Here is a 25,981-nt window from a genome sequence, read left to right as displayed (position 1 = left end):
CGAAAATGTTTGTCATACCTTGTTGTTGTTTTACTATGTGCTTTAGGGTGAAACTCAACTTGTTTGTTTATTTCACTATCGTTGAAACCGCCGTCTCCTCCTGCATCAAAGACATAGAAAACGTTACACGATACTAACATACTCGAAACAAAATTACTTTTTTAGCAGTAACGTCTCCAAAGTAAACAAGCTTTTCATGACTGTCTCATTACTTGCGCATCTGGGACGGAAACAAATACAAAAGAAAACTTGCATCATTAACTGGTACATGTAGAAACAGTTAACAAATGGACAGTATTGTCCAACGGCCAGAAGAACCAAAGTCACAAAGAGGTATTTGTCACACGATCTGACATTGGCTGACATCATACCGATCGTGTTATAAGGTCAGAAACGCTAAAGAAGAATTTAAGGCTTTGCAATGTGAATTCGTACATACACCTAAACCTCAACATCCTGCACTGCCTTGTCGCAAAGATCCCGAGAAAGACATTTGTACAAAACAAATAAGGTAGACTTTCAACGGTATGTGACCGTCAATGTGCTTTACTTATTTTGTTTTTAGGCTGTGGCATATTTATTTGTGAACAGTTATAAACATTCGTGTGCGTTGCAGTACATGCTGTTTTCTGTTACAATCAATGATTTGTGCATTTGATTGTGGGAATTCTTTTCAAACATATGGTCACGATCCAGTTATCGAAATATAATTCATGATAGCCAAAATTTCTACAACTCTTTTTATGTTATCACATAACCATGTATTCTAATCATTTTACGAACAGGTTTGCAAATGTTAAACCCCATGACCTCTATCTACCACCACTGCAACTTACAGAACGCTGTATAAAAGTGTGCAGCAGTTGAGACCAAACGGCGGGTGAACAAACTGAATATACATACACAAACCCATACTAGTCTGTTGTAGTGAGTGAGTTAAGATTTACCGTCACATCGGCACTGTTTCAGTATACCTTGACTAAACATGACATACATTGATAATAAATAATGCTCTATGATAAAATATGTCGAGGATGGACAGTAGAACATCTAGAATATCACCGATAACGATTTAAAAGAATCCTGTACCGTAAATCACTCTTGACACGACAGTACAATATAAACATTGGCTACAGATCGCAAGCACCTGAAGGTAGATAGATCACCATACTAGGAACTATGTGGACCTTTACTAACTGCACCAAGCATACAGTCCGTTTGAGACAAAATGATACCGATGAATTGCAAACTAACACAAAAAACAAATAGACATAAAAGAATCAAACAAACGCGAGGCCCAATAAAAACAACAGACCAACTCTACAAAAAAATTGCATAATTTGTGTCACAAGAATAAAAAGTTTAAGAAACTCTCATCATTTATCTGTGCGTTTTCCCAGTTTGTTACAAGGGCGCATTGGCAGCTAAAGGGACAGCGCGAAAAGCGAGATGCACGTGCGTTAACGGGTTCTGAACAATTTTTTGAGCTGGCGAGACGACACGTTCCCCAGCTGCACAAGCAGTGCGCTGTATGTACTTAGCAATTGCATACTTGGGTCACCCCGTCATTTTCATCCTTGAAAAAATCATAGACTTTGTAAATAATAGACTTTCATTTTCCTTCACTTTGTCAATCAGCAGTAATCACATGTCTCTGACGTCAATAATGCACGTGCATCTCGTTTTTCGCGCTGTTCCTTTAGTTGCTAATGCGCCCTTGTAACAAACTTAGAAAATTCACAAATAAATGATGACAGTTTTGTATACAAGTTTTTTTCTTTATGTGACCAAACTTATGCAATTTCTTTCTAGAGTTGGTCTGTTGTTTTTATTGCACTCCGCGTCGGTTTGATTCTTTTATGTCTAATTGTTTTTGTGTTTTACATTGCACTTCATCGGTATCATTTTGTGTCAAACGGACTGTTACTAGATTTACATCATCCCCTCAGCTGTTGAACTCACTCACTCATTATTTACCCTCTCGGGAGGGCAATACATTTACAACATTTTAATTGCCTTTCACGATACAGCCACTATTACCTCTGCTGCTTATTGAATCTGTCCATTCTAAAACAACATTTTCTTTTACAAACCATAGTAATCAAAATTTTCAAAAACAATTCGATGTCTTTTAAAAACTAAATTTAACATCAGTAAAACCTCCATTGACTGTTTTTTTTTCTAGACATATTTATCCCCCCCACAAGATTCGTGATAATAAAACGGAGGATATATTTCTCTTATAATACATACTCATGTGAGTATCTGCAGTTGCCAATACGGCATCGTCTCAAAAACGACCTCTTCAAATCTGGACTGACAGCCCAAACAGGTGTAACCGTTTTGGGGGGCTCTATTTCATGTAGTTTATCGGTACCTACATTGGTGTCCAGTTTCTATTGCATTAGATCTCAGATGTAACATCAAATAGCCCGCTTATAATCGGTGTATAGAATTAGAAATGGTGTGAAATATCTGTTGAGCTGAGTAAGTGTGGGTGAGTTTATAAATTACCTTCTGACGAGGACAACAGCAACAATGACTACTATCGCAACAAGTAAACCTGCGACTGTTCCCGCCACAGCTGCTACAGTAAACTCCGACTGGTCTGGTGCATTTCGAGGAGCTGAAATACGAGTTGTGTGCAGTATGTATCTCGTCAAATTCAACTACAACATGTAATACAACTACCGTATTCTTACTCAGATTCACCGGAGAATTAGTCATTTCCACATAGTTTTGAATTAAAATCACGACACGTGTGCACATATATTACATATTCCATACTCAAACATGCAATATTCCTATTTAGTACAGTGGGGTGAAATGTCTTACGACAATGAAGGGTGAAACACAAATTGATTTTCATGTTTGAATGTATTAATATTTGTAAATATACTTAAATAGCCAATATGGCTCCATAGTACTTCAGAAATATAAACCATTTCTCATACCAGCAGCTGATCTGTGAGGTTAAAGTCATTTCTAAGGATCTATATGAGGTGTACTTACGAAGCTTCACAGAGCAGTGAGAACCATTGTATCCCTCGGTACAACCCCAGAGACATCTTCCATCAACAACATTACATGTCCCGTTACAGTTGCCGCAGTGACTCTTACAGTTCGACCCGAATGTGCCTTTGCCACAACCTAAGACAAAAATGGATAGATAGTTTAAGACTCTTAATATTGCTCTGAGATCACATTTAATAGTTTTCCCTTAGTAAGTCGGCTGAAGTTGTTTTCAGTAAAGAGGACAATGAAGTTCATGCAGTTTCAGTTGTGATTCTTCTCACCTTTCTGACACAGTTCACCTTGCCACCCTGCATCGCATCCATCAGCACAGATCCCAGTAACATGATGGCATGTGTCGCTGTTAGCACACTGGCCACAGGTTTTGTTACAGTTCATGCCATACGTTCTACTGGAGCACTCTGTGGAAAAGAACATCTTTGAAAATATAAAAAAAACATCCATCAACACCAATCCACCCTCAGTCTAAGATTGCCAACTGGTCAAGTAAAGCATCGTTGATTTACGTTTCAGATAGAAACATTATTTAATTATGTCAAAAGATACCAAAAAACCGTGCATGCTCCGCGATCCTTATTGGTTGGAGGCCTTTTAATCAGGCTGAATTTGTCTCTGTAATATACACTTGGATTACATACAATGAACTTTCATCCAATAATATTTGGTCTCTTTGTATTTTTGCAATTCCAAATGACCAATAAACATAGCTGCATCAAATTAGGAACCACGTGGCCATGTAGGTAATCGGAAATATTCGTCCCACTTTACTTCATAGTTAATGAAAAAAATCGAGGTTTCTATAAATCTCTAATTTATACACATTCTGTCTCTTTACTGATCAAAAACGTTAATAAACTGATCACTTTCAATTCAAAACAATTTTACATAGAGCACACTTGTACTAGTTCCGTGCATAATTTCGAATTGCAGAATCTAAACAGGCATTCCATTTTAGCAGCACCCTTAAATTTTCCTGGAATTTAGCGGAAGGCCGACTAGTTTCCTAGAATCGTTTCATGAGGTGTGTTCAATAACAGTATCAGTGCTTAGCGCTGAGCATACATGTTATACTGTCTTAGTACCACTGTACGAACCTACGCGCGCTTATATATAGGCACTAGCCGGCATTGGCACTTCTGAACAAGTCTTATACTCAGACCCATCCAGCTGTTCATTATAGACATCTTTTTGAAACGTTGTATGTGTATTATCCAATTACTGAAGTGGTCAGAGTTCTGATTTTTTCTATCGTTTCAATGAAAACAAGATGGATTTGGACACAGTACAGTGATCTATGACTTTCTTTAAAGGCATACGATTCATATGACTTTTGCAAATATGCGGGAGCCGGGGGGATATGTCATATTTTGATGACTCTTTACCATCCGCCATAAAATAGAAGCAATATATAGGACCATGTTTCCTCCGTCCGTCAGTAGTACTTCATTTCCAGACATGGTTAGACATGACAAAATACCATATACTGAAGATGAGAGTACCGCATTTGCGATGTGAGTGCCGATTTCTAATAGAAGCAAATCTCTAATAGACGGACGTATCGTCATCGCGATTCTCTTGAAATCAGCTTCAACACCCCAAATCATCTCAAATCCTTCTCACTATATTTCTAATTTACTCAGGTGCCTCCAACATTTGCCAATTTAAAGGCTTTTCTGATTAAATTTTAGTTATTTCAGACTATAGATATTAATCAACGCACACATGTTGGACAACAAAAAATTATAATTCCTGTTTTCACAAGTCCAGACCCATGGAGATTGGGGTTAGAATTGGTTTTCAGCAAACATGCTTGTCGTAAAAGGCGGCTAACGGGATCGGGTGGTCAGGCTCACTGACTTGGTTGAGCATGTCATCGTATCTCAATTGCGTAGATCGATGCTCATGCTGTTGATCACTTGATTGTCTGATCCAGACCCCATTATTTACAGACCGACGCCATGCAGCTGGAATATTTCTGAGCGCGGCGTTAAACAACAACAAAACAAAACCACAAGTTACATTATGATATTCTTCACGTCCGCTCCCTTGTGACAGATTGTGTTTAGTTGATTTTTTGTTGTTTATGGCCGCACTCAGCAAACTCCCACCAACATGACGGTGTGACAGATATGTGTTATATGGGACATTTGTTTCGTGCGTGTATGCAACTCATGTGATTGAAAACTCGTTTTACCTTGTGTGCAGTCCGGAGAGTCCAGCCCGGCTCACATTCAGCACTACATGCTCCGTCGCCAGGACAGGATGCATTGGTACAATGTCTGTCATCACATTTCATGAAACAGTTTTGGCCATAATAGCCATCCTGGCAGTCTAAAGAGCAAAACGTTGAAGTTTGTTTATAGTATATATTATTGGAGAATAATTGGAACTAAAGGCTTAAAATATCATGGTGTGCTTCCAAAATATACTGTAAATCGACAAAGTTCCCCGTCGTCAATGTTTGGCATGGTCAACAACCCAGTCAGTTCTACGTCGTGATACGTCGTGATTGTTTTGCGAGTCCTCCTCTTGTATCAAGTCGAATTGTTGACGTGATCTTAAAAGATAGTATCTAAAACTATTGTTTTATAAACAGAAATATATTCTAGTATTGTGTCATTTTCATTGCAGATTGTGCTCTATAAATGCAAAATATTATAATCATAACTAAGGGGATTAAGATTACCGTGTGTAATTGTCTCGTTTACAACGCAAGAAATAACAATCAGCTGTGCTGCTGCACACGTTCCCCTACCGGTAATTTAGTTAAAACGTATCCGATAACATACCGAGATGAATTGTGATGCAGTGATCTTAAAAAGATAGTATCTAAAACTATTGTTTTATAAACAGAAATATATTCTAGTATTGTGTCATTTTCATTGCAGATTGTGCTCTATAAATGCAAAATATTATAATCATAACTAAGGGATTAAGATTACCGTGTGTAATTGTCTCGTTTACAACGCAAGAAATAACAATCAGCTGTGCTGTGCACACGTTCCCCTACCGGTAATTTAGTTAAAACGTATCCGATAACATACCGAGATGAATTGTGATGCAGTGATCTTAAAAAGATAGTATCTAAAACTATTGTTTTATAAACAGAAATATATTCTAGTATTGTGTCATTTTCATTGCAGATTGTGCTCTATAAATGCAAAATATTATAATCATAACTAAGGGATTAAGATTACCGTGTGTAATTGTCTCGTTTACAACGCAAGAAATAACAATCAGCTGTGCTGTGCACACGTTCCCCTACGGTAATTTAGTTAAAACGTATCCGATAACATACCGAGATGAATTGTGATGCAGTGATCTTAAAAAGATAGTATCTAAAACTATTGTTTTATAAACAGAAATATATTCTAGTATTGTGTCATTTTCATTGCAGATTGTGCTCTATAAATGCAAAATATTATAATCATAACTAAGGGATTAAGATTACCGTGTGTAATTGTCTTGTTTACAACGCAAGAAATAACAATCAGCTGTGCTGTGCACACGTTCCCCTACCGGTAATTTAGTTAAAACGTATCCGATAACATACCGAGATGAATTGTGATGCAGTGATCTTAAAAAGATAGTATCTAAAACTATTGTTTTATAAACAGAAATATATTCTAGTATTGTGTCATTTTCATTGCAGATTGTGCTCTACAAATGTAAAATATTATAATCATAACTAAGGTTATGCGACAGCTTTTTGGTGTATTAACTTTTATGCATGGAACAATTTAACCTGTCACCGATGAGGTTTCGTGCGATGTCGATATTTCCACTGTGAAAAGAGTTTGTTGAAATATGATCGTTCAGCTACACTAATTATGACTTTTGGCGAAACAAAATATGTATGTGCATCCATTTACCGTCAACTACACTTCATTTCGAGATGTGAGTAAACGCAACTATGTTAGTGATTGCTGTAAAGTAAGTACATGGTGTTGAGGAATATTGCCGGTAGGCGAACATCTTGACTTCTTGACATTGTTTGATCACGTAATTTACATGGACCAGGAATAGTTGCCTAACAAAATGAGAGACATCATTACGCCTTGAAAGGTTCGCGCCTGGAGTTCATTCGCAATTACCAGCAAAACTTTCCTGCCCGCGAAACTTTGTCGATTTACAGTACCCTTTATGAAATCATGTCAGTGCTAAATGTAGGCTGTCCGATTCAGGACATACACGCTTGTCACTCACACCCAATAAGCAAGTGTGAATAGTATGAGAGCATGTCGGGTAGGGCATTAAACTAAAGATGTACACATCTTACTTGCAGTTTAGTACAGATGATACCATCAAGATATGCAACTCCTAAATGTGTATGCAACGTTATCCTGCAGCAATCAGCTATCAACAATCAACAAAACATATAGTGCATTTTGAAACGTTGAATGGTATATAATTTCCTCGAATAAGTTCAAATTCAGTTTCCGCTGAGTTACCTATTTGCCTTAACCAATTGGTCACATGATCAACAAAGGAAATACAAACAAATGGTGCTGTGTAACTTACTTCTGGAGCAGTCTAGTTCTGTCCACCCATCTTCGCAGCCACCAAGACACTCTCCTGACACTCCGTCACATGTAGATGAGTTTGTTTTACAATGTCGGGCACTGCAGTAACTCACACAGTTAGGACCGTACATCAGACCGGTACACGCTGAAATACATACAAGTGGAGCTCGTGTAAGTGTGAAAGTAATTTGTAAACACGTGATGATCCGGACTAGAATTTCTTGAGCAACCCAGGGTTGTCGAGGCAACTAACAAGATCGGGTGGTCAGACTTGGTTGACACATGTCATCGTATCCCAATTGCGAGAGCTCATACTGTTGATCACTGAATGGTCTGGTCCAAACTCGATTATTTACAACCCACCGCCATATAGCTGGAATACTTCTGAGCGCGACGTTGAACAACGAACTAGAAAACAAACAAAAGCCAATTGTGAACTGAGATGGTTGACATTATAACATATGTTGTGTACATTACAGGAATTGCCAATCATTCTGGAAGATACACATGAACTAAGTTCGGAATGTTTGATGTAAAAAAACCGACAACCATAGAGAGTACACATGTTCTCGTTGATGTTAGTGGTAGAATTTGTACGTCGTAATATTGTTCAACCAACGCAGCTCAGTAACATTCGTCCCAAATTGATATATTTTGGCAAGAGACAGGTTGTCATGGTGCTACCAACGTATATATTGACAAACATCGCTGCTTATGTGTGAAAATACCTTCAGTACAATCTGTTCCCTTATACCCAGCCGCACATCCACCTTCACACTGCCCTTGTCTCCTGTCACAGCTGGAGTCCCCCTTACAGTTACGAAGAGTGCAGTCTCTTCCACAGTTAGTTCCATAATACCCGGAGGTGCATTCTAGAATACCGAACTGTCATATTCAAATGTATATTATGTCAGGACAGGTGATAGGATTGAATATACGAGACGTGTATCTACTGCGAGTGGCCCCAAACGAACTCACATCCAATAAGGTTGTTAAAAGAGACATAAAGGTGAACTGCCGACAGACTGCAGATCTTATGTTGAAGATATTATTGTCTGAAACGAGGCAATTTAGATGATTCCATTTGGAGGGTGGTCTTGAAGGTACATAAGCATGTTAACATTGAAGATTTATGCACACGAGCAGACTTGCATCCATACATCCTTAATTCTTAATTTGAATATGCTAATGAATCCTTTCACATCCCCAACATTCTGAGCTTGCCAAAAGTATGCAAAGCCATTCGAAAATAACATAAATCGGACGCATGGTGCCCAATGTTTTAAGCTTGACAATCAATCTTTTTTTTTAACGTTTAATAACAGTGTTTGACCAAACGATGTTCTGGCAATCTGACAATTTTAGCCAGAAGTTTATAACACGTAGATACATGTTTACAATGAAGACACCGACACGTATACATGGTATGATGACAAATAACAATGATTAAGAATAATGGATCTGCCTGGGTTATTGATGATATTATGTGATTGTGTGGAGGACACGTTAAGTGACATAACATACATGTTGGTAGATTCCTCTGACTGTATGACTAGGTTAGTGTGTACAAATAGACATGACCAACCCGGATCATTTCAAAAGGAATGTCTTTAGGCCTAGAAGGCAAATATAATACCAATTTATTTCAGTTTTGCCACAATAAGAAAGACAGACAACTAAACTGTATTCTTGAAATTGCAGCCACTAACTGAAACGACAATGTATACATTGAACAGAGGCGTTATATTTCCAAAGTCTGTTCCAATGTGCTATTAATTCCTGTCGCATTCTCACTGTAAGTAATGTCGTCGATTGTCATTGATGTTATCCTCGGTAAGTAATGTCGTCGATGGTGGAATCCTGAACGGTCAAATGACAAGGGAAGAAGTGACCCTTTTGGAATCGAATTGGACTGTTCAGCGATAAAATGCAGTTACCATAAGGGTCCGAGAAATATTTGAATGAGCATTATATATTCCCATGTAGACTATAGCAATTGTGATACTAGTCATAAATGTTACCACGTTACCTGAAGTACAGTCCACCCCCTTCCATCCCTCCTCACACTTGTCAGCATAGCAGGCGCCACTGATTCGGTGACATGTCGGGGAAGACGTCTTGCAATGTCGGGAGATGCAGTCCTTGGCGCAGTTAGCACCGTACTTTCCAGAGGTACACACTGAGCAAGATATGGAAAAAAACAATGCACTCTATGAAAGTAAAAAAAACTATAACAATAAACCATGGTCAAAGTCTATTATCACCTCTGTTCACAAAATCAGTATAAGAATTGACCCAAGTAATTACAATCAACTGTTCCTGGGAAATAAACATACTTGTGCTGTTTTGTTCCAGAAAAAACATGTAAAAAATAGTAAGAATATTTCATGTTCTGGGGCTTAAAATACGTGCTGGTTGAGTGCAATCATGTTGATTTTTTCTCTCTACATATCAATGAGTGTGATAAAAATATGAAGACATAAGATAAAAATGGAATCCAATTGTTGCGTGATCGACACTGGTTAAATGCCCTGCTGCTGTACACTTAAGATGTTATATTTCAGATGTTTTGCCGAGTTTGTAGGTCAAGATGTCATAGGTGAATGTGATTACAGCTGTATGTTAGTACCTCACAGAGTAAATGATAAAGGTTTGACTTAAACCTTGTTAGGTTCCCAGGCCCAACATGTGTAAAAAAACGTTATACACGTTGCACTGTTATGGTAAGTGTGGAAACATTTAACATGTTAACCAATTCCCTTGTGCACATGGCTTTATGAACATGTGAACAGTTTGAAACTTATATCAGATTATATAGTTTGATATTACTTTATATCCGAATGGCATAGTGGTATTAGCAGCCCTAAGCTACGACATTAAATTAGATATGACGTGTTATCATTAGAAATTGAAAAGTATACTTTGAGAAAGAGTAATAAAACTGTAAATCAAACCAGTCGGAGAATGGGCATCGTGGTTTGAATGAGAATGTGTTGTCGTTTATTTGGATGTGTAGGATGATGAAGACAATTACTATCCATTTTAGTTGCATTGATTAATTGTATGTTTTTCGAATTTATTCTGTTTCACAATAAAATGTTCTAACATGACGGCTAGAGAGAACGTTACCATAACTTTAAATCAAACTTCTTTATAAATCACAAGAGATGTATGCATGAAGTAAAATCAACATTTAACATTACAGTCATACAGACTAAACTGAGGTGGAATAGTAAATCAAGCTTTCAGCCTAGTGGGCAATGGGCACACTCATTTATAATCGCTCAGGATCAATGACGTCATATCAATAGCGTATTTTACCACATCGCTACAAGAAATAACCAGACAAATATCAGCCGTCCGATAACGTCACTTGAGCTAAGCATTCTTCTTGGAGGCCCGGTTCAGATCTTGTAACAACATTACCTGTTCTGCAGTCTGCTCCCATCCATCCGTCCTGACAACCATCATCTGGACAGGCTCCACTGATTCGGTTACAAATGCTGGAAGACGTCTTACAGTGTCTAGAGCTGCAGTCCTTGGCACAGTTAGCACCGTATTTTCCAGTGGAACACTCTGAGCAGGATATGAAATAACAATAATAGTATTCAGCTTCAAAAGAGATAACCCATATGAATTTGAGGGGACGCAAAGTATAATCACTAATAACGGCAATCGTCAGGCTCTCTAACTTGGTAGACAAATGTCCTCGTGTTCGTATTCCAATTGCATAGATCGATGGATTCGACTATATACAGACCATCGCCATACAGCGGAACAATTGTGACGATAAACAAAAACAAAAAAGGAACAAAATGGAATTTCTGACTGATATTTGAAGATGATTTCCGGTATCCTCAAGCGGTGACAATGCAACAATATATAATAGGAAACAAAGTACTTGTTAACTCCAAAACATTTTCACCATTTGAACAAGCACTTGTGTAGGAGTTACAAACTATGTTTGTTAGGACTATGAAGACGTATGCTTATTTTTGGTTGGTTGTTGTTTCAGCAATATTCGAGCTTTATGTCGGCGTATCATATGAAGGTTGGTCGGTTGGTTGGCTGCTTGGTTGGTTGCTGCTTAACGCTGCACTCAGCAATATTCCAGCTATATGGCGACGGTCTGTAAATAGAGTTTGGACCAGACAATCCAGTGATCAGCAGCATTAGCATCGATCTACGCCAATGGGATATGATGACATGTGTCATCCAAGTCAGCGAGCCTGACCATTCTATCCCGTTAGTCACCTCTTACAACAAGCGTGGGTTGTTGAAAACCAACTCTAACCCGGATTTTCACGTGTCACTGGGTGTTAATGTTCTCTAGCCAATGGTCAAAATACCTCTTAATCATCTGGTAGGGACGACTTTGTCGCCTTGGAGATTACGTTGTAACGTTGTCATTATGCATACAATTCCAGTTTGCGTTTTATCATTTTGTAGGCATCTGCTGTGAAAATATTGACAGCCGCATTTTTCAGTCTAATCATTCAATTTTAATGTTTCTGCTATCTTTTAGCGATAAGGTAACAAGACAGCACAAAATAGCACCTGGAAATGATTCCCTTGCTAGATCGAACCCGGTTGTTGAGCGTGAAAAGATATTGCAACAGCTCCAAGGCTGCTCATTGACCACGAAAAAAATTGCCACAACGCCTATGTGATATCTTTAGGTCGACTGTGTCCGTTGGGATACGGGTAGGTAGACTTGGTAACATATTGAAAATGTTTAAGGGCTATTTGACTATATATTGACTGATGAATAATGAACCGTGAAATGACACTACATTACCTGTGGAGCAATCCGCCCCCATCCATCCGTCATTACATCCGACATCACCACAGGTTCCAGTGATACGATCACACGTGGAAGAGAATACCTTGCACTGTCTGGAGCTGCAGTATCTGGCACAAATCGGACCGTACTTTCCCTCCACACAGACTGAGTAATAAATGTACACATACGCAATAATGTAATAATAAGTGTTAAAAGAGATAACCCATATGATTGGAGGCTGTAGGAATTGATATTAAATACAATATACAGTGAGACTGTAAATTATGTTTTAAAGTATAATTGATGAGGCGAAAGAAATATATTTCAAGGCGGCATTGAACCAAACTCACGTACTATTTGCTGAATGTTCTTGTAAATTAAGTACATGTTTCACAATAGTTTGGCTGTGATTTATGTGCATAATGCATAAACCTAGTTGCAACATCTCGTTTACAGATGCATGTATGAACCATTGCAAGTGTTACTGTTACCTGTTTGAGAACTGTATATTTCGCAAGTATAACCATAGTTTGGCCTGTATTTACAATTTTAGAACATAAAGTAAGAATTATGAGTGGTAGTGCGATGATGCGACAACTGAAATGTGACATGGTGACGACAGGAGTTTTCGTCTTTTAATTTCTGCAAATTTGCCTTTTCTTAACAATACAACTCACATTGTCATTGACACATTGTCAGAATAATAGTATTTCAGTTGCATTTCGTAAATTCGAAAACAGTTATTTTCTCGATGAATTCAAAGTAAACCGAACATCAGTAAGTTTAATATTAAAATAGTATTTTGTGATCATGAACAAGGTGTGATCGTATATGAGAATGAATCGTATGTGATGATGAATTTGGGAACGTTAAAAGGCATATTTCAAAAACAATAATTTCGTTCTGTATCACCAGTCTGAAATATTCTACAATATTCGACTTATTTGTCTTATGAATTAATTTAAGTGCAAAATTCAAATGACATGTTCCAAAAATGGTCATGGCAAATCGACATAATGACATCTAGCATTATTTTACTAAATGGGTTTATAGGCAGCATTTACATTGGTACAGCTCTAACACTCTAAGTGAAATACACTCGGGTATGTAACTTCACCTCGAATTGTGTCATTTCTAATCACGTTCGTTTCGGCATTGCAGCTAACATGGTATGCCGTGTATTTCGTTAAACATCTGTCTCAACCTTCAGGTAATAAGGTGGCATATTCCGCTAAATTGGTGATGGGCAGCATTTACAATTCCTTCGCATAGCTTCATACACTCAGCTTACGATAAGTATCCAGTGCAGCAACACACATGACAGTGTATTATTTCCGCATTCCATAATATCAGCTACGTCACTTCCGGAGTGATGTCACATCCGCAGTCACACGTCACGTCCGTTTCCTTTCCATTCTGCATGCTGTCCTGGCAGCTTCACCATCCTGCTTCATCTCTAATAATTTCTTGATTCTCGCTAAAATTCCGGTATATTATAAAAATTCTGATTTAACCTAACACTTAATTCGCATTCACTCTCGCTTTCCGTCCTTTTCTTCTGCAGTCTCGATTGATTAATATAATTGTTCAACTTTCTTCACAATCTTCCGTGTTACTCGTCATGCCAACCAAGTGTAAGGCAGCCATCAACCACGCTGTGGTCAGGGGACGCCCGAAGGTTGCGAGGCGCCAGGCAGAGGGGGCACCCGCTTCTGACCTTCAGGCCAACCAATTTATAGACATGAGGTCCCTATTGCCTTCAGAGAACCAGGCAGCACAGGAGGGTTCCAACTTCACAATGGAGCTTGACACTTCAGGACAGGTAGTTTTTAAACCCAAGCAGCAGTCTATACGTCAATTAAGCACTGGGTTTTCGACATCTGCTTTCTTGACATACATCAGCGTGGTAATAGAGCGTCAGGCGGATGTAAATAAGATCCAACAAATGCTCTCGTACATGGAGACGATACGCGGGGCCGCCTCGCCGACTGCTGGTGATCCATCTCGGTCGTGGGGTGCCATCGACGGACATTTGTGGCTGCAGTTAATGTTCCCCAACCACAAACAGCAGGCATTTTCCCACTCAGCAGCGCACGTCTTCTGAGGTATGTAGAAACTTTAATTGTGGCGCTTTAGATAGGGGTCAGATGTGCTGTTATGCACACAGGTGCTCGGGATGTAATATAGGCGGGCATGGCGCCTCGTCTTGTTTCCGTTGCAAAAGGGACACAGTCCCCACGCAAACTCTTAAGCAACATGCTACCCTGCCAGGCAGAGCTATTTCACACGGCCCCAACTCCAATAAACATCGTTTGCTTGGAACAGTGGCTGAGGCATTATAAGTGCAATCCAGCAGCAGCTCAGTTACTACAATAGGGTTTCAGTAGGAGTTTCAGCTTAAACTATGAAGAGCCCCGGGTCACTTAGGACGTTGTCAACCTTAAATGTGCCAGGGAACAGCCACTAATAGTGGAACAAAAGCTGCAAAAAAGAAATTCAGTCGGGTCGCATGGCGGGTCCATTTCCACACAGACCAGTGCACTCTCTTATAGTGTCCCCTATCGGCTTGGTGCCTAAGAAAGCCGATTCATCAGTTCATGGCGTGGCTGCCTTCCGCCTCACCCATCGTCTATCGCATCAATCAATGATTTTATACCACAGGAAGCATGTACAATGCAGTATGCCAGTTTCGACCAGGCTGTAGCCATGATTCAAAGCTTGGGCAGGGGTTCGTACATGTCAAACTCGATGTCAAATCAGCCTTCATCTCCTGCCTGTGGTACCATCTGACATTCAGCTACTCGGCATTAAGTTTCAGGGAAAATTTTACAATGATAAATGTCTTCCCTTTGGCTGTTCCATTTCTTGTGCTCTATTTGAGCCATTCAGCACCTTCATTGAATGGGCTATCAAAGTCACTACACGCAGCCAGGACATCGCTCATTACCTTGGTGATTTTATCCTGGCGGCAGTGGACCTAAGCAAATCCTCCAACATGCTTACACCTCTTTGCAACTTGCTGATAATCTGGGCGTGCCTATCCCTCACCAGAAGACAGTACACCCTACAACTTGTCTTACATTTCTGGGCCTCACCATAGACATGGCTAGGGGTGAAATCAGAATACCTAAGGACAAGATAGCACAACTGGTCCATGAGCTGTCGCAGCTTTTAGAGGCACCATCCAAGAAAGTTACACTGCATATGCTGCAGTCAATACTGTGCAAGCTAAACTTTGAATGCAAGGCAATTCCCATGGGTCGTCCATTCTTGCGGCGTCTCATCTACTCACCGGCGGCAATATTGAGGGGACAAAATGTACAACGCAAGCAAAAAATGCTAACTACTGTTGAAAACAGCTGACAATAACGAATTGAAGGTGATTGAAAACTTAATTCTATTATATATTTTGGATTTTACGGGAATTTGAACCAACTTAGAAAATGTATCAATGGTCGTTTTCCAACTCGTGCCTATTTTACCTCCATGAGTGCCAAGCCGTATGTGCTTCGGTTTCATCAAGGGTGGGTACAATTACAAATATTGTGATAATGTTTCATGATCTGCATTATTTAGGCATTGGGTCGTTTTCTTTGAATGTTTTTGAGTTCAGATTCTGCTTATGAACACGTATTTTCAAACATCCTTCGTGTCTTCTCACGCCCTTACGCGTCACCCACGGCTGTCAACAATGTCAGTGTGGGAAGGTTTATCCAACAAAATCATTATAAACTCGATAAATATGATAATTTTGTTACAAAGACAATACCATTTACCTAATCAGACCATGTAATTAATTCGAGCGAAAATAGTTAGATCTATCAAAAGGATGGCACATTGTTTTCGGTATCACGATGCATATGGAGTTGTTTGTTTACCGCCGTTGCCATGATCATTCCTATCGTCCAATCGGTGATGTAACATTAAGATTGTTGTTGTTTATAAATAATTAAACCGAAAGTTACTAATTTTTAGGAAATGGGAAACTTCAGTGTTTTCTCTTCACCAAAGAACAAAAATACTGATCAAATTATTAAAAACATATTTCATTTTGAAGAAAATATTAGGCAGGGTACCACTCGACGTGATGTGCCTGAAGTAAAAAAATGGCCGTTATGTGCAGGTGTGTGCCGAGAATTTTGGCAAACGAATTTAAAGTTCGCGGGCGTTTCGTTTTAAGGTACATAAACTAATTGAAGATTATATATTAAGATGCCTGAGAATTAATTAATTCCATACATAATTCAAATGACACGTAAATCCGACTTGTTGAATAATTATTGCAAGTTTTATTTGGGGGATGTCATTATGCTGCTCTCCTGTCGAATGGGTTCAACAGTAGCATTGAGAGGATTAAGTACATAATCCGAACATTGTTTGCTTTTTACGCTACACCGGTTCTCGTTGTTATCGTCAACCATTGTTGCTTTCTGCCTACCGGAACACGAGTGAGCGTAGTTCGTGACGTCACTTCCGTAAACATATGGACTTTCCTATATACCAACCCAGGCCAACATAATAGCAGACGCTCTTTCGAGATTTCATTGGTCACGGTTTCGAGCAGCAGTCACACAGGCGGATCAACTGGCCTCTGAAATCCCAGCGGAAATCTGGCTTTTCTAACAGCGGAAGCAAACAGCCTAGTAGCAAACTCGATGGCGGCAAACACTTGGAGGGCTTACGAGTCGGCGGTTCAGTCACTGCGGGTATTTCGGGTGGTGTACTTCCTGCCAGACATATGGCCTGTACCTTTAGATCATATGCTTCATTTTATAGCTTATCTCAGGTAGGTCTCCCAGCACGGCCCGTTCTTACATTTCAGCATTATCCTCCATCAACAAGCTCAATTCCTTGCAGTGCAGGTCTAACCGCTTTTTAGTGCAGAAAGCCATTGCAGGGATGGCAAGGGGATCGAGGAAGTCACATACACGTCAGCCTATTACACTCGATCTGCTAACTCGCATTGTGCAACTCCTCCCCACGGTTTGTAGGTCTTCATATGAAGCTTCTATGTTTTCAGCGGCGTACCTGTTAACATTTGTTGGGTTTTTTCAGGGTAAGTCAGGTAGTCGCCAGTCCAATCAGTGACTCGTCACAGTGGGCAGTGTTTCTGAATGACATGTCTTTTGCTAGCGACCAATCCTACGTGGATCCTACGACCTCGTACAGACGGGTATTTCATTATTCACAATAACTCAGCTCCTTTATAACAAGATTTCAGTTTCAAGCAGTGCTCAGGAAGACGCTTGCGGCAGCGAACCCATCAATATTAATCTTTACTTTTCTCATTCATTTCGGATAGGGGCAGCAACCACAGCAGCGATGCAAGGAATTCCGGCAGTTCAGATTCAGGAATTTGGTCGCTGGAGATCGAATGCCTACCAGGCGTATATCCATATCCCCTGGCTAAGCACACAAATATAATTTAATAATTATGGGTTGCAGGACCACCGTGGGTGATTGGCTTCAGTTATATGGCGAGGCTACAACAACACCTTGGGCCGCAACGAAGTAGCCTGGGCCAGTGGGGGGGTGGGGTAGGGGGGGGGCTCAAGTGGTCAGAACTGCGCAGCAGGGTGGACGGGCTAATAAGGGCGAGGGGCCCATGCAGGTCGTTTGTTTTGATTCACCTTGGATCCAACGACCTGTGTGAGGTCCCTGCCAAAGCTATCTACGACGCTATGTATCAGGACTTGCTATACATTCGCCTGTGCTGCCCAGCTGCCATGATCATCTGGTCACAGATGCTACCTCGGATCGAGTGGCATGGAGCTATTGATATCCGCGCCCTCGAGCTGAAGAGAAGGAAGGTCAATTGACGGATCAGCAACGTCGTGAGGGGGCAGCTGGGCGGCAGGGTGGTGTCATATACACCTGACCCCGCCCAGTATCTTGACGGGGTCCATCTATCTAAGCAAGCCATGGACTCCCAGCATCAGGCCATTCTGGCAACGCTAAAGTAAAACAGTAAAACCTCTGATACGTCCTCTCCCCTACTGCCCCTTTAACTCCTTAACTCGTTGTGGATGGCAGCCCCGCACGCTGTCCGGCAGCGGGCAGCGTGCGGACCTGTTAGCATGGTGCCGACGGGACTAAACACTAAATTAGCTTAAAAAAGGGGCTACTTGGCTTCTGCTTTCACAGTGGCAGCCTAAACCTTCCTGCCTGGTGTCTCCGCAGGAGGAAGTACAAACTTTCCAATGCCTTATCAGCCTGCTTTTCCTGCCTGCTGTCTCCACGGGAGGAAGTACAAACTTGCCTATACCTTGCCCGTCTGCTTTAACACGGCAGAGGGCTGCAAACAGCTCATATATATAAGGTCCCGTCGGCGCCATCCACACCGCGCTCATTGTCATCCACACATCTGTGTTGTGTTGTCTTTCATTTGGTAGACATACCATCCTAATGCCATCCTCATCATCCTAATGCCATCTTATCGTTAGTACAGGCTAAAGGTTTGCATATAATCATCTTAGGAATCTTTGGGGAAATCTAAAAGATTGCTCGGCATAAGAGAAAGTTGACCACTAAAACTGTGATGATTATATTTGTTTAAAAACAAAATCCTTTTTGATGGGCATAGTAGATGTTGAGGTGATGATAATTTTATGGACGTACAAGTGATCACTTGCCCGATAATGACATTAGAATCTATGGTAAAACGTCGCCTTTCACAGAATAAAGAAGTTGTATATCCATAAAGTTATCATTATTCTGTAATAACAATGTGTAAATTAACAGCAGCATTGGATGGAAACATGCAGAAATCGCTGCGAAGTTACAAGGAGGTCCCAAGGTCGAGGGTTGAAATACTAGGTGTTGCTAATTATTATCCTTGCTCGCAGTCTCACCAAAGTGTGAAACACCTTCGACCTGCACCAAACGTTAAGGTCATACTTGAGACAAAACATCAGACATCATTCTACATCCGATTTATCAAACACTCACCTGCACAGTCTATTCCTGTCCATCCTGTCTGGCACTGTCCACTTGAACACGCCCCGGTGAAGGAATCACACGACTCGGTTGAACCGTCGCAGTAGCGAGAGTTACAGCCTTTGTTACAGCTGACCCCATACATGCCAACAGAGCACGCTACAATAGATGCAGAGTAGTTGATTTATTTGTTTAATCATGTAACAAATGATAACATCGAACTGCTTGGCACAATAAGTCTACAGGAGTATTTGCACAAAGTCAGTCTTACACTTATTTCATCTTATTTTTCTCACGTTATGATCAGTGAATCTGTATTTGTCACAGTGGGAAACAAGTCCCTGACAGGAAATCTGATTTTTATCGGTGGATTTTTATTTGTAACAACAAACATTTTTTATTCACCGAATGCACCTTATGATTTTCTATGTCTATTCTAATATGGCCAGCTGCATGACTCGATACCTTACACTTCTTAAGATATTACACGATCTTATAGAGAACTGACACACAGCCATCATTACTGTATTACGCGTATTCAACAACAGGCCACGATGTAGGACGTGGCCTGACTGCAAATAGTATCACAACACATGTTCTATACAAGATGATTATAGAATATCAAAACTTTACTAATTGTAAATTCAACATTTAAACATATCCCCGTTGACCGACCCAGTCTTTACCATTAGTTGCATTATCATGTGTGTATCTAAGTTTTGATTGAGTTTTTTTAGTTTGGAGTTTCCAAGACAGGAAAACGATTTTTTCACTCAAGTGACATCGTTAACTGAAACTAACATTAAAACATGCTTCACGCATTCATACATCAAATGGGACCCACGTGAGACAAATAATTATATTCCACATTGAGCTTTAATCTAAAAGTTGTGTCTAAATAAAGTGACAAAACCCTTTTCACACTCATAAGAAATCTTTGCTAAAAGTTGACTACATCATGAGTGTATGTTTGTTTCAGCAGTATTTACAGACTAGACAATCCGGTGATTGTTACCATGCGATACGATGACAGAGCATGCGTTTATGAATCACCTTGAAATATTGATGATACCAGGTGTTGCGTAAAGGTGAGGTTATCCTGCCCTACCGGTGGCACTAGTCATAAACATAAGCAAAGTCTAGTCAATTGTTCACCTGAAATATTTCTTGAACGTATGGTACAAGTCAAATGAGGGAATTGTATCGGACATCATTTTTGTCACTGATGTATCGAATTTCGAAATGTCAACATGTGCAAATCACGTCTTGGCATCGTTTGTTTGAAGCTATCACTGATAACATATGCAACTAAACATGATTATGTTGATGTTCACATCCTTGAGGAACTTTTCCCTGTTTCAAAGAGGTACCAACTAGATGAAGATGAAGCTGATCAATCAATGTAAGCGAACCATTCTGATTACACATCCAGGATACCATTACGAATCTCTTTTTCCATTTTACGTTTTCAGAATGTATATAGTTTTCATAGTCACGATATGGCTGAAATGCTGGCGATGTGACCCACTCACTCACTCACTCATTCACCCCAGCCAACCAACCATCCGTGTCATAGTGATTGTATAAACTTTTCAACGTCAAATATACTACCCATCAAAAGTTTAGACTCACTAGTGTAAATGTAGCCACTTACTTCAGTCAACTGTTCAAAACTAGATTTTGCAAAATATTCCACGCTGTTTATAGGTACTGTTTACACATGAACTGATGTACTGTAAAACAAATTCGTAACGTTTAAAGATTATTGTCATGAGTTCAATAAATGATGAAACTCAGTGGCGAATTATTAATCATTCTTTACACCAAAACGCAGCAGTGCACATGCACGATATGTTCACAGGCTTTAAAGCAATTTGATGCATGATCATCGTGCAGTTCATCTGCATAATGGGAGAAAAAGAAAAACCTAGGGAACTGAAAGGCATGCTATATAGTTTCAGAGTGGATTTTTTTAAATGCAACAATTGTGTAAATTGGTCTGGAGAGAGATTTCTTCAATACAGTTATTACTTCACGCACAATAGAATACTTACTCCACACCTGCACTTCAGCAAAGTCTAATATAACACCGCCTCCGTCATTATTAGTCTCTGTGTAGACAGTCAGGTATCGCCAGGTCCCAGGACAGGTCACATTCAGTATATCATCGATGTCTGTACCCTTAGGACGCCCTGTTACAGTGTGGCATAGATTTCCTTCTTTGGGATCAAGTGAATTTGTCCCTGATGTGTACAGCTGCACGCCATTACGTCTAGTAATGTCTGAAACAAGGCGATATACATTAGACTAAGTACAGGGCGTCTCAAGCAATGGAATACAACCGTGAATTCCAGAACAGAGTGACATCAACAAACCATTGCGTCTAACTACGGCATACAGTTAGGTCACATTGTACATGTCCGACTTTTATGTGCCCTTGAGTGTCTACAACAATTGTTTGACACTATGGTGTTTGGTTAACGTCAGTAGTGTTCTGCAAAGATGCGTGTCTTTTCGTTGTGGGTTTGTTTGGTGAATGTCCTTTGAATTCTTTCTGTGGCATTCATCGGTTCTAAGAGACATATTATCCAGCTATACAGTTTCCATCACAAAAGTACGACGGTAATTCAGAATGCATGGCTTCTTGTTTTAAGACACCAGAAATGAGCTTCACTCATTGTACCCATGTGGGGAATCGATCCCGAGTCTTCGGCGTGACGAGCGAAGGCTTGAACCATTAGGCACTCGAACCATTAGGCAGCCCCACCGTCTCTGAGAAAAAACTATTATATTGGGTTAGAATCTCAGTCCCAACCCACAGTTATGCGTCTTGTTTTGCCAGCACCATTCTTCTTCTTCTTCTTCTTTTTTTTTCTCCCTTTTCTGACATATCGTCACCTTGATTTGACAACCGGTGAACAGTGGCCGCTGTCTCGTGACCTCTACTTAATTATAGTATAGACATATTCTACTGGCAAGAGCTTGAGTGAGTAAATACTAACCGTCACTTGCTAGACCATGACAAAAATAAGGAAGGTGTTGATATTTTATAAATTTAGAATGTATGTCTGCCGAAATATAGTTACATTATCATGAAGGAAAAGTTAGGTTGTAGACACGTTTTTCCGAGAAATGAATATACCATAAAAGAAAATGAGCAGTTGGGGAATGCAAACGTCATATTCGTAAGTTGATGGCTTTTTGCATGAACTGAAAATAGAAATCAGCCTCGTTTGTAACTATAGTACAGTGGTCGACATTAAGATGGATTTCAGTGCATGAATCCAGGAGAACGTCAGAATATGGTTTGTAGTTCTTATCATAATTCTGTTTCATATGAATTACGTAATTTGTCTATACGTACAGTTTGTTCTGAAGTACAGGATAATCCGTGCTGATTGTACTTGTGTCTGCAGATCCACCTTCCACCAAGCGGTAGTTTGTCCTATCCCAGTGTGGGCTACATGATTGAAATGATTGGCCCTTGTATCTCCATCGACAGCTTTGCTGGCAGGATGATTTCCGTCCAAGGCTGAACTCATCCATGCGGGTTTGTTCAGGGCAACGTTTGTAGCAGTACCTGGTAAATGAGACGAAGTTCCAAGTAAAGAATGATAACAACTCGTATCCAAGGTATGTATTTCACATATACAGTATTATTCAAAGTTATGTTCATTTTTCAGCAGTGTCATTTACAATTCACCCCTTAAAAATAGTTTGGAACAAGTGGTCACGTGTACATACGTGGTGTGAAATGTCAAACGGTTATGCAATATCCCATCCAAACTGGTCAACTGAATGTCAACGTGTAATGTTGCTCTTTAACACTTACAAAAGTGTGCTTATAAAATTTAAAAACGATGGTAAGAGTATTCTTAAAATATGTATTCTTTCAAACTAGTTCCTTGTTTTTTGTATTTTTTGTGTATCGGCATTTTTCGAAAACTGATTTTACAGGTTACAATCTAACGCTGATTTTCTGGTGCCCTGTTATGTTGTAGTCAACGAATGTTACTTCGTCTGCAGTGTCATATCATCTACCTCATCTTTAACATAAATACCTCTCAGTCGACAGGTTGTTACTAACTATGTATATATAAACATCCTCTCGGGAATTCAGGTAGAGTGCCTATGCTAGTCGAACGAGGCGACTAAATAGATGTGCAGGTCAGGGTAAAATATATGGTTGATTACTTCCGGACCCCGACGACATACATGGCGCCAACAATGCCTATTTCTGGACTGTGGTCTGGACTGTGTACGATTGTTTGAAGACCGCTGTTAAATATTTGGGGAATAACTGGTTGTGTCGCTAAACAACAAACCCCAAATTGATGTGCCCATCTTTTTATATCACCCCTACTCTTACACAGAAAATACCTAATGTGAATACCTAATATCATCATTATTTGATAGTGATTCAGAAACACATGCTCAGCCATGTCTCTCATGGTTTCAATCATTGGATTATCTTGCCCAGGCTCGATTGTTTACAGATCACGTCGCACAGCTGTAATACTGCTGAATGTTCCGTCAACAAACACATACCCATGACATAGTAAAGTCGACTCTGCTTTTAGCAGAGATTTCTTACCAATGTGCACAGAGGTTTGCTGTCTCTACCAAATTGAGCTGGTTACTATATTCACTCGTAGAGAGAAGATTGGTGATGAAATTTATCGGACGATTTCGGAATATTCCGTAGTCTGGTTCAGAGAGTTGGATAACGTTTTTGAGGCTTTTTTACGCATACAAAGCGTGCCTAACTCTTACCTTGGTTATCTCTCATAACATTTCCTATTTCAATAAGACCAGCAGTTGTGTGACGATCACCCTGAATTCCCAGTCCAGGCCTGTATTGGAAGACTGAAACTATCACAGCGATGAGAAGATACTCATCACTGACTTTAATGTTATAACGTCTTTGATTGGCATTGCTATAACGTCTTTGATTGGCATTCTAGAAGTTGGGTAGATGAAGAATGAGGACTATTTTTATGGATGTACAACTTCTTTTCGTTTCGACATAGATTCTAATGTCTTTGTCAAGCAAGCGGTACATGGGAAGTAATTTTGGGTGATATATATATATATATGCATGTTGCCATTGTCATTCCCTTGTACCGATTGGTACGATTTGAAAACTTTGTTTTAAAATACAATAGTTAATTGTATCACATTTCTAAGTTGCTTGTTGGTTTCACACCAAGTGCTTTCTGTTACCTACAAAGTTCAGTTGGTGTCACACAATTCTGTTGCGTGCAGATTTCAGGTTAACTTTTTGATCTACCTTGGTAATCCGTCACAGTTAGTTGAATAGTTTGAATATAGTTTGAATATCGCTGGGATAAATAGTTTGAATATCGCTGGGATAATTTTGCTATTCTGAATTACACCCATGGGTGGGATGATTCAGTATTTTGATCATCCGGCATGATACAACTATATATTAAGGTACCAAATCATCAATGCCAATGCTGTCTGTACCGTTCTGTGTAGGTACCTGTTTAGAAATACTAACAGGTATATAATGCCCTCAATTGGCGCTGAAACACATATTCTAAGAAAATACTCACCTGTAACGAGGCTGAAACTGGCAAGCAAAATCACAACTCCGTCTCTCACAGCCATTGCGAAACACTGCCGCACAGACCAGGAAGGAAATCAAGATTATAACCCTGTTCAACTGTGTACACAACCATACAGTGAATTTAATGGGACACAAGGGACTGTCATTCAAGTGAGATTTCATGACAACATGCCTCTCACATAACATTGACGTTCTGTATTGGTCTTTTATTGGTCTATAATAATGAACGCTACCACTAGCTGCAACTATTATTGTTAACAAACCCATTTACACGCTTGTGTCTGGGTGAAGCCAAGCATGCACAGCAATGTTTGAATTTACAGGTAGGCATCGCCAGGAACACGGGTAAGTTATATCTATTTCCCCAGGATAGATGTTGCATGGAGTCGTGATAATGTGTACACATCGCCAGGAACACGGGTAAGTTATATCTACTTCACCAGCATAGATGTTGCATGGAGTCGTGATAACGTGTACACATCGCCAGGAACACGGGTAAGTTATATCTACTTCCGCAGGATAGATGTTGCATGGAGTCGTGATAATGTGTACACATCGCCAGGAACACGGTTATATCTACTTCACCAGGATAGATGTTGCATGGAGTCGTGATAATGTGTACATGACTCGCGTGGCTACAGAACGCGAACATGTCCTACGTTCGTTTTTAAGAGATGCTAATGCACGGCGCGCCGTGAAGAATTTATCTTCAGTAACCCTTACTTGCCAAAAAAGGCGACGGGATGACATGATTGTACAGGTCGATGCTCATGACTTCAATCACTTGATTGTCTTGCGTTTTGTGACCACACTGACTTTACAGTCTAACCCGTTTTCTCGAACTTGGAAATATCTAATCCCGGACTGTCCAAAATGCCGAAATTGAAGGAAATCTAGATCACCTCAGGCTAGGTTCTTAATCCCCCATATCCATCTCTGCTTGTAAAGTCATGCCACGACTTGCTTATTTCATGACAATTCATGAGGAATGTATTTGTATGTAATATTTTTAAAAGTATCTAAAGAGGGAATGGGTGAGTGTGGATATAAAGCCTGCATATGACAATATATATGCTATATGGGTCTATTATTATCAGTATAGAATACATGTATTCG

General features: G+C 39.9%; 1 protein-coding gene across 1 annotated transcript; it reads right to left on the bottom strand.

The window, feature by feature from the left end:
- Positions 1-18: 18 nt before the first annotated feature.
- Positions 19-24,958, bottom strand: LOC124261843 (multiple epidermal growth factor-like domains protein 11). The gene is made up of 14 exons (XM_046696218.1): positions 24,852-24,958; positions 22,640-22,855; positions 21,330-21,557; positions 19,288-19,434; positions 12,355-12,504; positions 10,983-11,132; positions 9,586-9,735; positions 8,285-8,428; positions 7,555-7,701; positions 5,228-5,364; positions 3,297-3,450; positions 3,013-3,150; positions 2,515-2,626; positions 19-100 (listed from the first exon to the last, which is right to left on the bottom strand). Exons 1-14 carry the CDS (start codon positions 24,904-24,906, stop codon positions 76-78), a joined length of 1,953 nt encoding a protein of 650 aa, XP_046552174.1. The 5' UTR covers positions 24,907-24,958; the 3' UTR covers positions 19-75.
- Between the last annotated feature and the right edge of the window lie 1,023 nt (positions 24,959-25,981).

This window comes from Haliotis rubra, unplaced genomic scaffold (genome assembly GCF_003918875.1).
Source record: "Haliotis rubra isolate DU_JTF1 unplaced genomic scaffold, ASM391887v1 Scf1198, whole genome shotgun sequence".
NCBI classification, from domain to species: domain Eukaryota; kingdom Metazoa; phylum Mollusca; class Gastropoda; order Lepetellida; family Haliotidae; genus Haliotis; species Haliotis rubra.
The sequence above is the reverse complement of the archived record's forward strand: the minus strand, read 5'-3'. Positions and strand labels throughout refer to the sequence as shown.

Coding starts and splice junctions, on each gene's coding strand:
- LOC124261843 (XM_046696218.1), bottom strand. CDS start 24,906: ATGGCTGTGAGAGACGGAGTTGTGATTTTGCTTGCCAGTTTCAGCCTC. Junction 21,558..22,639: donor CCTGTACTTCAGAACAAACT/GTACGTATAGAC, acceptor GCCTTGTTTCAG/ACATTACTAGACGTAATGGC. Junction 5,365..7,554: donor AGAACTAGACTGCTCCAGAA/GTAAGTTACACA, acceptor TTTGCTCTTTAG/ACTGCCAGGATGGCTATTAT.